Here is a 14,153-nt window from a genome sequence, read left to right on the forward strand (position 1 = left end):
GCCAGAGTTCAATATAGTCTCGTTCAACTCGACGCTCGGCTGTCTCCGTAAACCCTTGTCGGAGATTTACGGTGTCAGCGGAGCGTTTAGTTGAACGAGACTAGAGTTCAAAATTGCTTGGATCCATACAATTTTTGAGAAATATTTCTACCACTGAAACAAATATTGATTGAATTAATTTTATCTTTAAATATTATTTAACATGATTCATATGGAGGTTTCTCGACATTCTAGTCGAAAAAGTTCAAAAATTCATATTATGAAAATATTCGTAATTCAAATTAGGAACTACGTATACATGTACTTGTCATGCAAAATAACATATCATTGATTTTAAAATAAATAAACATCGACAAAATTAGCTGCAGAACTGTAGTTCTCCTGGAAAAAAAATTTTGACAGACCTGTCAATATTTTTTTCCCGGAGAGCTACAGTTCTGCAGCTATGACAAAATCAACTCCCGTCAGTTCTTCAGTACTTTGATCATGCATTTAGTTTTTAACAAATAAATATGGGAGTAGAGAAGAAGATTTTCTAAGATTTAATACATTTTTACTATATGGCCATATTGGTGCCACCCTAGAGCCAGAACCCCTGACACAAGGGTCATAAATTAAAAAAATTTGGTAGAGGGCTTCATGGACATCATAATCATTCATTTAGTTTTTAACAAATAAATATGGGAATAGACAAGAAGATTTTCTCTACTCCCTAATACATTATTACTATTTTGTCATATTGGCCCCACCCTAGAGCCAGAACCCCTGACCCACGGGCCATGAATTTCAAAATTTTTATTGAGGGCTTCATGGACATTATAACCATGCAACCATTTTTTCCTCACATGTGTGGGAGTAAAAAAGAAGATTTTTGAAAATTTTTGGCCCTATTTGTGGTGCCCCGGGGGTGGTAGAGCCACAAATTTTACAATTTAGATTCCTATTATAGAGATGCCTCACACCAAAAATTGTAACAATTAGCCTTGTAGTTTTTAACTAGAACTGTCCTAATGGGACTAATACCCCCGCTAGGCTAATTTCAAATGGGAAAAATAATTGAATAATAATTAAGGTTTGGAACACATACAAAAAAAAAATTCTAGAAATGTTAAAAAAAAAAAAAATAGTTAACAAAGAAAAATCAAAATTGTCAGAATTTCACTGTAAATACATATCTATAACAGTAATACATTTACAAATGTATGTATTTGATGATATATTTTTTTAATTCAATTGATTTAAAGAAAAACCAACAAAATGACAATAACCCCTCCCTTTGCAGTGAATAGAAATACCGGTAGCCAAGCAATGCTCTTCTGTTGATAAAACTTTCAATATCTTTCTAATAAGAGTCTTGACAGATGCAATTAGTTGTTTCAAATTTTCCTCACTTTCTCCTATGGCACAATTGAAGTCCATATTAGAAAATTGATCCCATAGGACTATGATTTTCTTTGATGAGCTTGTTAAATTTAATAAACTCCCAAAAATTACCATAAATACCATACTATGTAAAAATATGTAAAAAAGAAAATTTAATATTAGTAATACAAACAATTTTAAAATTGCCAAAACACTACAATCATATCAGTAATTTTGAATTTCATTTAAATTAATGCCCAATAGGGTCACTTCACGAATTACTTGACAAATAAATTTAAACAACCTTTAAAAATAGTTTAACTTCTTTAACTTCTAATTATATTATTTATTTCCTTATAATGATAGACCTTTTGGTTTACATGAAACAGTTTTAAAATAGCCCCAAAACCATCACCCATTTTACAGATTATCAATTTCCCCTAAACACATGCTCCATCTGAACCATGGCTCAGATAATGGCTCCCTTGGGACAAATGAATTCAGCCACACTTGTCTTTGATGTTCTCATTAGCTCCTAAGAATTTATCATTGACAAACAAAAACTTTGCATTGTCAGTTGATAGAATACTTATAAAAAATAATTTTTTTTTTTATTAATTAAGACATAAAGACAAAAAAATCCATCTGGATGTATTTATATAAATATATTTTAGAGTGTTTTCTATTAATTAATTAATAAAATCTGTGAGGATTACCTCCCTTACTTTTCAACATTAGTGTACAATATATAGAATAAGGAAAATGAAAACTGTCATAAAATCATTAAATCTTGTCTGATCTTAAAAAAAATTGCAGGTGCACATCTTCAGATGGCGTTCAACATATGTACAAATTTTCAAACTGTTCCATGCAGTAATAAAAAATTCTATAGGGGGGACAAAGTTGCATCTACAGACAGACGGACAGACGGACAGACGGACAGGGTGAAACCAATATACCCCCCTAAACTTCGTTTGCGGGGGTATAATAAGAAGTGACCAAGAGGCACAATGGGCCTCATCGCTCACCTGAGCAACACCGTCAGGTTTTATATGGGCGGTTAAAGGATATTTTGCCATATGGCCCCTCGGTAGATTCACCAAAAATGAATATCCGAATTTTACACTCATTTTTGTATATACTTAACCTTTTTATATTTACCTTTATGGAATGCCATTTTTACCGAAAATAAGATCATATGCAATTTAAATTACTAAATTTTCAGTTGGTGTTCACAGTTAACTTCCAGTTCTCTTTATATTAGCCCCCTCCCCCCTCCCCCAATCACTTTACAAAACGATTAAAAACATGAGAGCATAAAGTTTCATTTTCTCCCTCCACTACTTACTAGTTATTGTATTTTTTTTTTAAAAATCCTATATGTGAAAGAAGAAAAGTGTACCTCAATGCACCAGAATTCTTCAAATTAAAAACATTGAAAAATTTAATTGGCCTTCTCCAATATAAACGATTGTCGTTTACCAGACATGAATTCATTTCGTATGACATTTCATATACTTACTTCACTGATGAATAAACTTAACTGAAAAATGTTGTCACATATGTTAAAGAGCTATAACTCAAATCAATGTATTAGCAGGCATGTCGCTCTAATGTACCAAGGCCCACCCATTATTTTCATTTTAATTAAAAAACAAATGTCTACAAAGATGATTTTCCGTTGCAATATTTTTTAAGAACAACGATAATACTTTTATACTTATAATAATAATGTGTCAGGACTATGGAAACTGTTTAACAGACGTCGGTTTTATTTGTACTCTAAAAACTGCAAAAATGTGTGTACATATTATGCGTTTCATCGTTTTAGAAGGGGCACCAGAAAGTAGTTACAGCATATCATCCGTTTAGCAAGGCATTTCTATTGATCAACCAAAATTTCAGCGTCAATCGTAGAATTATAAGCTTGGTTTGAGTCATGATTTTGTTCACATGAATTTATTACATTCAACTTAGGCTTTTTAAACTTGGTATTTCCTATTCAGCATAGCTGAATTTAAAATATAAACAAACTAAAGCATGGCCTCAGCTTCGTGTACAAACATACAGTAGCAGTGAGCGCAAAGCTCTGTATCTTGCTTATAACTCGAAGATTGACTCTCAGGTTAGTAAATAGAAATTTGTAAACTATTAAAACAAGAGAAAAATGCACTAAAACAAAGGAAAAACAATTTATTTTTCATCATATATATACTTATGTACTTTTAGCAGCGAGAATAATCTCCGTTTAGATAGAAAATGCTGAGCATCTTAAGGTGGCTCACTACACCGTGAAATATTAGATAGGTAAAGTTAGCTACTAGTAACTGGCTACTAGTAACTGGCTACGAGAAGTAAAAAAAGCTAGCTACTAGTAACTGGCTACGAGATTAAATAAAAGTTAGCTACTAGTAACTGGCTACTAGTAACTGGCTACGAGAAGTAAGAAAAGCTAGCTACTAGTAACTGGCTACGAGATTAAAGAAACTTGGCTTCTAGATACTTCTTACCGTCCATGGGAGAACACATACCAAGGATTTCTATTTTTGTTCTTAAGATGTACATTGCACTATATCACTGTCAATTGCCAATATATCTCAAGTAGCTGTATATATAGACTGAAGATATATGCCTGACTTGCTAATATCAACATTCTGCCGAGTCATCCACATAATATTACCACACAATTACTCAGATATCTCTCTTTATGTAGTCAGCTACTTGTGCGTTTCGTTACAAATATCTTTATTTTTTGGCTGTTTTGTTAATATATCTCAAGTAGCTGTATATATAGATTGAAGATATATGCCAGACATGCTAATATCAACATTCTGTCAAGTCATCCACATAATATTATCACACAATTACTCGGATATCTCTCTTTATGTAGTCAGCTACTTGTGCATTTCGTTACAAATATCATTCTTTTTTGGCAGTTTTGTCAATATATCTCAAGTAGCTGAATATATAGATTAAAGATATATGCCAGACATGCTAATATCAACATTCTGTCAAGTCATCCACATAATATTACAACACAATTACTCAGATATATCTCTTGATGTAGTCAGCTACTTGTGCATTTCGTTATAAATATCTTTAATTTTGGCAGTTTTGTCAATATATCTCAAGTAGCTGAATATATAGATGTAAGATATATGCCAGTCTTGCTAAAATCAACATTCTGTCAAGTCATCCACATAATATTACGACACAATTACTCAGATATCTCTCTTTATGTAGTCAGCTACTTGTGCATTTCGTTACAAATATCTTCATTTCTTGGCGGTTTTATCAATATATCTCAAGTAGCTGAATATATAGATTAAAGATATATGCCAGACATGCAGATATCAACATTCTGTCAAGTCATCCACATAATATTACGACACAATTACTCAGATATCTCTCTTTATGTAGTCAGCTACTTGTGCATTTCGTTATAAATATCTTTATTTTTGGCAGTTTTGTCAATATATCTCAAGTAGCTGAATATATAGATGTAAGATATATGCCAGTCTTGCTAAAATCAACATTCTGTCAAGTCATCCACATAATATTACGACACAATTACTCAGATATCTCAATTTATGTAGTCCGCTACTTGTGCGTTTCGTTACAAATATCTTTATTTTTTGGCGGTTTTATCAATATATCTCAAGTAGCTGAATATATAGATGTAAGATATATGCCAGACATGCTAATATTAACATTCTGTCAAGTCATCCACATAATATTACGACACAATTACTCAGATATATCTCTTGATGTAGTCAGCTACTTGTGCATTTCGTTATAAATATCTTTATTTTTGGCAGTTTTGTCAATATATCTCAAGTAGCTGAATATATAGATGTAAGATATATGCCAGACATGCAGATATCAACATTCTGTCAAGTCATCCACATAATATTACGACACAATTACTCAGATATCTCTCTTTATGTAGTCAGCTATTTGTGCGTTCCGTTACAAATATCTTCATTTTTTGGCGGTTTTGTCAATATACCTCAAGTAGCTGAATATATAGATTGAAGATATATGTCAGACATGCTAAAATCAACATTCTGTTAAGTCATCCACATAATATTACGACACAATTACTCAGATATCTCTCTCAAGTAGCTGACTATATAAAGAGAGATATCTGAGTAATTGTGTCGTAATATTATGTGGATGACTTGACAGAATGTTGATATCTGCATGTCTGGCATATATCTTCAATCTATATATTCCGCTACTTGAGATATATTGATAAAACCGCAAAAAAATGAAGATATTTGTAACGAAATGCACAAGTAGCTGACTACATAAAGAGAGATATCTGAGTAATTGTGTCGTAATATTATGTGGATGACTTGACAGAATGTTGATATCTGCATGTCTGGCATATATCTTCAATCTATATATTCCGCTACTTGAGATATATTGATAAAACCGCAAAAAAATGAAGATATTTGTAACGAAATGCACAAGTAGCTGACTACATAAAGAGAGATATCTGAGTAATTGTGTCGTAATATAATGTGGATGACTTGACAGAATGTTGATATTAGCATGTCTGGCATATATCTTCAATCTATATATTCAGCTACTTGAGATATATTGATAAAACCGCAAAAAAATGAAGATATTTGTAACGAAATGCACAAGTAGCTGACTACATAAAGAGAGATATCTGAGTAATTGTGTCGTAATATTATGTGGATGACTTGACAGAATGTTGATATTAGCATGTCTGGCATATATCTTCAATCTATATATTCAGCTACTTGAGATATATTGATAAAACCGCCAAAAAATGATGATATTTGTAACGAAATGCACAAGTAGCTGACTACATAGAGAGAGAGATATCTGAGTAATTGTGTCGTAATATTATGTGGATGACTTGACAGAATGTTGATATTAGCATGTCTGGCATATATCTTCAATCTATATATTCAGCTACTTGAGATATATTGATAAAACCGCAAAAAATGAAGATATTTGTAACGAAATGCACAAGTAGCTGACTACATAAAGAGAGATATCTGAGTAATTGTGTCGTAATATTATGTGGATGACTTGACAGAATGTTGATATCTGCATGTCTGGCATATATCTTCAATCTATATATTCCGCTACTTGAGATATATTGATAAAACCGCAAAAAAATGAAGATATTTGTAACGAAATGCACAAGTAGCTGACTACATAAAGAGAGATATCTGAGTAATTGTGTCGTAATATTATGTGGATGACTTGACAGAATGTTGATATTAGCATGTCTGGCATATATCTTCAATCTATATATTCAGCTACTTGAGATATATTGATAAAACCGCAAAAAAATGAAGATATTTGTAACGAAATGCACAAGTAGCTGACTACATAAAGAGAGATATCTGAGTAATTGTGTCGTAATATTATGTGGATGACTTGACAGAATGTTGATATTAGCATGTCTGGCATATATCTTCAATCTATATATTCCGCTACTTGAGATATATTGATAAAACCGCCAAAAAATGATGATATTTGTAACGAAATGCACAAGTAGCTGACTACATAAAGAGAGATATCTGAGTAATTGTGTCGTAATATTATGTGGATGACTTGACAGAATGTTGATATTAGCATGTCTGGCATATATCTTCAATCTATATATACAGCTACTTGAGATATATTGAAAAAACAGCCAAAAAATAAAGATATTTGTAACGAAACGCACAAGTAGCTGACTACATAAAGAGAGATATCTGAGTATTTGTGTGGTAATATTATGTGGATGACTCGGCAGAATGTTGATATTAGCAAGTCAAGCATATATCTTCAGTCTATATATACAGCTACTTGAGATATATTGACAATTGACAGTGATATATAGTGCAATGTACATCTTAAGAACAAAAATAGAAATCCTTGGTATGTGTTCTCCCATGGACAGTAAGAAGTATCTAGAAGCCAAGTTTCTTTAATCTCGTAGCCAGTTACTAGTAGCTAGCTTTTCTTACTTCTCGTAGCCAGTTACTAGTATCCAGTTACTAGTAGCTAACTTTTATTTAATCTCGTAGCCAGTTACTAGTAGCTAGCTTTTCTTACTTCTCGTAGCCAGTTACTAGTAGCCAGTTACTAGTAGCTAACTTTACCTATCTTGAAATATTTTCTCAAATCAGCAGAAAATTGCTTGATGCTGATAGATATCATAATAGATAAGAAGATTACATATTCGAAAATTTAATTCAGTAAACATGAACAAAAGCTTCAGGCGGATTTGAACTCATGGTCTGCGTTTTAGAAGCCCAATACTTTAACCACTGAGCTACAATGATATACAATCCAACAGAACGATACAAACAGTTTATCAAAACATTCAAATCGCCATCTTGTGACGTAGTGTCTTCAAAAGTCTGAGTGTAGTGAGATACCTTAATTAAACATGTTGCATTAATCAACCATTGCGTAGAGATCGTACCGAATAACATGTACCAACATAAGGCCACATAAAATTAATATTTAAATTCTCATCCTGATTTGCAAAAAATGTGGGGCAGTTGGGTGGATTTTATTTATTAATGTTTATTTTTAAGAAATTTTTTCACTGTTCATGTTCAGAACATGAACAGTGAAAAAATTTCTTAAAAATAAACATTAATAAATGAAATTTGAATTTAAAAGAATAGAGCAGTTGTTATTTATAGAACAGTTCTATAAATAACAACTTTATTCTTTTAAATTGTTAATGCTAATATGAGTACACAAACCCACTTTATGATTCCAATTTATTTCAACTTTACTGTTTATGCACGAAGACATGTGTATCCTTATGATAACAATCATGACTGAAATCAAACTTAGGCAGCCATTAAAATGTTGTGAATTTGTTGTATAGCGAGCCCGATTTTTTTCCGATTTTTGTTTCATTTTTTTTTTTTTAGAATAAAATAAAATGCCTCGGGGCGGGCCATTTTCAGAGGGGCGGTTGGGGATGAGAATCAAAAAATTAATTTTATGTGGCCTAATGAATATTATTTTATAATACTAGACTTTGACCTGTGCGTGCACGGGTTGACATCGGACATTTACGAAATAGATACATCGACACACCGTATTGTTGACATTCAAATAACCAAGCTTTCAGCCTATTATAATGCTATTAATTTCACAACACTCTGCTTAGTTAGAATAATCTAACTGTGTCTTGGGACAGGCCTTCACCACAGTTAATATGCGTTCCATATACCTGTAAAAAAATTGCAGAATCGTTTCGAAACGATTTTGGAAAAAATTAACGAAGCTGCATTGAAAATAACAGTTTATTATTCATTTTGAGGCTGTAAATACCTTTCATCTAAAAATTTTATTCATATTAATGAAGAATTAAACACTTTTTCACACAGTGCTGACATTTGAAAGTCTCTTGATTTTGCATAATAAATGCACTGAGTTAGAATTATCTCCCGTATTTCCTTTAGTTAACAGAATATATGACAAATTTTTAATGAAAATTTACATGTATTTGTATTATCGTTTTTGAGTTTATCTATGCAAAAGTGATATTGTGGAAACATAAACTAAAGAGCCTCCAGTGATTTAGCGTGAATGTAATGCGCATGCGCAAGATTGAAAAATCCAATTTATAAGTATTATAGCTCAAAAATTTGAGTCTATTATTTTAATATAGTACATGTAGTATAGATGTTGTTAGTGCATCAGATTTTGCACAGGTACATGTAAACAATCACTGTCTGATTTACCGGTCTAATCGTATAAATTTCAAATTCGAAAAATAAAGACGATGGTTCCTCTCAAGTCAAAATAAAAAGAAACTAAACATGCTAAACGAAAATCAAAAGAAGCTAAAACCACCGTCACAAATGAAAATGTCAACGCATTGAAATATTTAACCTCAATTTACTTCACATAAATGGCACATATATATTTTGGTTGTTTAAAATATTCCCTTTGCATGTAAACTGTAGCACAACAAGCAAATTCATCTCTCAATCTAATTAAAATTAGATCCTTCACGCTCTCGTATTTGATATGCCTCACAGCGACATATCAAATACGACAGCGTGAAGGATCTAATTTTAATTAGATTGATTCATCTCTGTTCAAGATGGCTGCTTTTAACATAGACTGGTCCTCTAAACTGGTTTTCGATATATGAAATATGGAGCCCGAAGTTAAACTGATTGACCCCCATTCTCTCTGTCTTATTATTATTTTCGTAAATTACTCAAGATTGAAACAGAATTAGCCCTTAAGTTTTGCAATTTATATTTTCCTTCCCTTAAGGATGATTTATGCTAAATTACGTTGAATTTGACTCAGTACTTCTTGAGAAGAAGATTTTTAAAAATGCACCCCCCCCCCTTTTTTTTTTACAGTTTCGAGGTTTTCTCCGCTTGGAATAAAGATCGGTCTTTCATTTCTGCAATTTATATTAACCTTCACTTGAGCTTTCAGCTCAGGTGAGCTAAAAATGTAAAATTGTTAACGCACGACGGACAACGCACGTCGTATGACGACAGACAAAAACGGATAGCAATAGATTTGAAGTATTACATAGTTTGGAAACATGAAAAGTTTGATTAGTGGAAAATTGTTGGCTCTCTTCTAATTTTAGCACTTCATGTGTTTGTGCTAAATTTTGTGTTTCAGTTCCCCAAACCCTTATTGTTGCATGTACTAAAACTTAACTATACTTTTCATCTAAATTCTTTTCTGAATTTAACTGTTTTATGTTTCACTTTAAATTTTTTTATCTAAAACTTTCATTCAGTATCTCTATTTTGGTTTATCTGAAACATGTATGGACTCTAAACGAAACTTTATGACTCACCATTAGATATGACCCTTCTGACGATCTTGAAGATATTGATAACTCTAGACATTGTTTCCCTGATCCACCATGTGACTTATTTGTGTATAACTCTTTTCCCTCACTTGGTTTTATTGGTATTAAGACTTCTCTAAACACTGGCACATTATACGATACATCAGAAAATTTTCCAGAACAAGTCATGATCGTTGAAGGCAGGCTAATCTGGTGCATAACCAGGTCCTGTCTCATTATCTCTCCTGACTGACCACTAGCCAAATTGCCAGGTTCTTCATATAAATCTACAAGGATGTATGACAGAGTTTAAGTTTATGCTAATCAAGTCATTTTTTTTTTCATTTTAGCAAAACATATTCAATCAAATGGTTGATAATAAACAACCAGTGTAACTTACCGGTACCAGCTAAATTCTCATCAAATGCTGCATTTCCCAGATCTCTAAAAATATATCAATTATGATAAATACAATGCATATACTAATACATGTAGTATACATCTGCACAAAAATATAAAATTGGGATTTTTTGAGCAAAGTCACAACCTGCTGAAGAATGTGGTATCCATAAGGCTAGCTACTTCATCATCTTGTTCCAAGACTGTCACTCTGAATCTTTCATTTACTCTGTCTGTCAACAGTAGGCCATCAAGGAACTTTTGGATCTTAGCGAGCGCCTCGGAAGATCTGCCTCTCTGAAAGTCTTCTCTGTTGCTAAAGAACAATGTGAGCTGAATGCACCCAAGTCGGATGTTTGATAAGTAACCCCTGAATTTTCTCATGAGAAAGGTTACAAGCTGCTGACACTTGTCACACTGATTGGCCACCAGATCCTGAAGGACTGTTCTCTCAAGGTCAACGAGTTCCTCTGGCAGTGAGGATGTCAGCTGGACTTTAATTTTGGTCCTCAGTTCTGCCTCATCCACCTCATTGCCTATCCATCTCATTGTCACCAAAGAGGCATCAATCTGAGACACAACTAAAAGAAAACAAAATCTTGTAAAAATAAAAACTAGCCAAAAGGTAACAGAAATTAGTGTTTTGTTTTTCAATTTTCAGGCACAGGTGCATCAGGTATATCATATTACTTCATTAAAAAATATTGAATTGCCTTATTCCCCTTTGTATATCTTGCAATAATACAGCCTCATTTTATTGTGATTTTTTCGGCCTGAAAAACCAATGATTGACTATTTTGGCCTTATAGACACTAATAACTATGATTTTGCAGATTAAGGAAACTTCATCATTTTAAAATCATCCTGCATACAATTTGAATACCAGTTCAATATGTTTCTAGTGGTCTACAGTAATATTCTTCTCATTTTTTTAAAGCACTATTTTATGTTCGGATTTATTAATCTAAAGAGCTAGTGCACAGTTCCACTCTATACATGTACAACTGAAAGTAATAACATAGAGAAGTGGATTTAAGAATCAGCTTTCAAAATTTGTTTGAGGTAAACATCTAAGTTTTATGCCATTTTTCCCATTGTAAATCTCAAAAAGAAATCTGCTTCATTCTTGTCAATTTTTCTGGGTTAAAACAAAATGTGATATGTGAATGAGGAAATCTTAGAGTTTATCAATTTCAAACCTATTACTACTTTAACAAGTAAGTCTATATATTTTAACTAAAAACTGTTAAAAGAGAGAGGACAGTGGTTCTGACCTTCTAAGGTGCCCTGGGCTTTGAGTCTCTCCATTGTTTGGTCGTTGACATGCATCTCAACAATCACACAACACTGGCCTATCTGAATGTACTTCCCTTGCTCATGGACAAAGAAGTGAAGATTTGTGTCCCCTGATGATGTACCCCCTGTCACATTAACAGGGGAAGGGAGGGAACTCTGGTCTGTGGAGAGGACATTACCTGTGGTTCGACTTTGGGCCTCTGAAAAGGAAAAGACAAATAAGGAAATTACGTATACTTCTCAAAACCTAAGTGAAAATATCAGGAATGTGTGATCTACATGTACAACATAGCCATAACCCTTTACTTCTATGTCATCATCAATAACATATAATACAACATATTATTATATAATATAACATATAATTAAAGCAGTACAATTTGCCTAATAAAGTAATATGTATGCTTGTACCAGATACCTAGGGGCTATTAAAAAAAACTCAGATAACTCTTGAAGCTCTTCTTAATTCAAAATAATAATTTTCGTACATATATCAATTCTTAAAGAGTTTACAGTTTTTTTTAATATAGATTTCCCATATTATGATTTTAAACCTACTGCAAAAGAGAAATTGTACATTCTTTTTCTCCTTTTTTTATTTACATTTATTTCAGTAAACATGTGTTTAAAAATGGAAAAAAAAATAGGCCTACTCTATTAATTTGAAAAAATGCCCCACATTGGAGCCAGGCACATGATTAAAAAAGGCCGAAGAAGAAAGAAGACTTTACCTTGGAATATGTAACAATCGCAGAAAACTTCAAATATTTGAGAATTTTCTTAATCCAAGCACTAAAATTCCATTAAAATCTGATCAACTAAAGCAAAACTTGTAACTGATTCCTGAATCAACTAAAAATAAAAAAAAAATTAATGTCTTCAAATGTAACAAACAAATCTTAAAACACAATTAACTAGAATTCAATAAAAATAAAATACATATTTCTGTAAACAAAAAAAACATCAAATCAATGTCTACAAAAAAAGCAGCATTATTTAAGAGATGTCGGCAATTAATAACAAGAGGCCCAGGGGCCACATCGCTCACCTGAGCAACAATTGCCTTAATTCTGATCAAATTAATTAGCATTACAGTATCAAAATATCTTGACAACTAAGTACAGTAGATCTTGCTAAAAAAAATTGAAAACCTGCTAATTTTTATCCACCTCTTTCTTTTGGTAAATACCAAGCCCCTTTTGTTGTTGTACCTGTAAGATGATTTTTCTCTATTTCTATATACCCCCCCCACCTATTTTGTTGCCCCACTTTTCTCTAGGGTATCATGGTTTCATCAAACTTATATCTGCATAACCTGTGCTTTCACACTAAGTACTGAGTTTTGGACCGAAAAACTTTCCCCGAAAAATCTTTTTAACGATTTTCTCTATATATTCCTATGTAAAAATTCAAACCGCCATCACGGCCCCGCCCTACCACTAGGGACTGTGATTTTGAATTTACACTACCCGAGGATGCCTCTACACAAGTTAAAGCTTTTCTAGCCAAATGGTCTTTAAAAAGAAGATTTTTAAAGATTTTCTCTATATATTCCTATATAAAAATTCATCCCCCACTGTGGCCTCACCATACCACTGAACTATTATTTTAACAAACTTGAATCTATACGATTTGGAAATCCTTCCACTCAGATTTGGGCTTTCCTGGCCTAATAGTTTTGAGAAGAAGATTTTTTAGAGATTGTCTCTATGTATAATCAAAGTACTGAAGAACTGACGGGAGTTGATTTTGTCGATGTTTATTTATTTTAAAATCAATGATATGTTATTTTGCATGACAAGTACATGTATACGCAGTTTCTAATTTGAATTACGCATATTTTTATAATATGAATTTTTGAACTTTTTCGACTAGACTGTCGAGAAACCTCCATATGAATCATGTTAAATAATATTTAAAGATAAAATTAATTCAATCAAACTATGTATCAGTGGTAGAAATATTTCTCGAAAATTGTATGGATCCAAGCAATTATTTTATATTGAACTCTAGTCTCGTTAAACCAAACGCTCGGCTGACACCGTAAATCTCCGACAAGGGTTTACGGAGACAGTCGAGTTGAACGAGACTATATTGAACTCTGGCGTAGGAATACATACGACTACAAAAAATATTTAAATTGTTCGTACCATTTAAAATCTGACTATTTTCAAGGTATTTGTAAATAAGTTTCCTTGAAAAACAATGCTTTAGCATACATCACATCGAATTCATCAATTATTTTCAAGAACTAAGTCTTGTCAGGAGCAAT

The 14,153-nt window shown here is 32.4% G+C and overlaps 1 protein-coding gene across 2 annotated transcripts in view; it reads right to left on the reverse strand.

Annotated features, from left to right (window-relative positions):
• The window catches only part of LOC105319446 (uncharacterized), a 39,490-nt gene that overhangs the window by 20,114 nt on the left and 5,223 nt on the right, over positions 1 to 14,153 (reverse strand). The window contains exons 2-6 of one of the 2 annotated variants that reach the window (XM_034469253.2): positions 12,613 to 12,733; positions 11,860 to 12,081; positions 10,734 to 11,166; positions 10,587 to 10,630; positions 10,193 to 10,473 (exon numbers count right to left, since the gene is read on the reverse strand). In XM_034469253.2, the coding sequence (XP_034325144.2) occupies positions 10,193 to 10,473; positions 10,587 to 10,630; positions 10,734 to 11,166; positions 11,860 to 11,914 (813 nt within the window). In that variant the 5' untranslated portion in view covers positions 11,915 to 12,081; positions 12,613 to 12,733. The remainder of the gene's footprint in view (positions 1 to 10,192; positions 10,474 to 10,586; positions 10,631 to 10,733; positions 11,167 to 11,859; positions 12,082 to 12,612; positions 12,734 to 14,153) is intronic. The other variant, XM_066086987.1, reaches the window with a different exon arrangement.

This window comes from Magallana gigas, chromosome 6 (genome assembly GCF_963853765.1).
Source record: "Magallana gigas chromosome 6, xbMagGiga1.1, whole genome shotgun sequence".
Classification (NCBI taxonomy): Eukaryota; Metazoa; Mollusca; class Bivalvia; order Ostreida; family Ostreidae; genus Magallana; species Magallana gigas.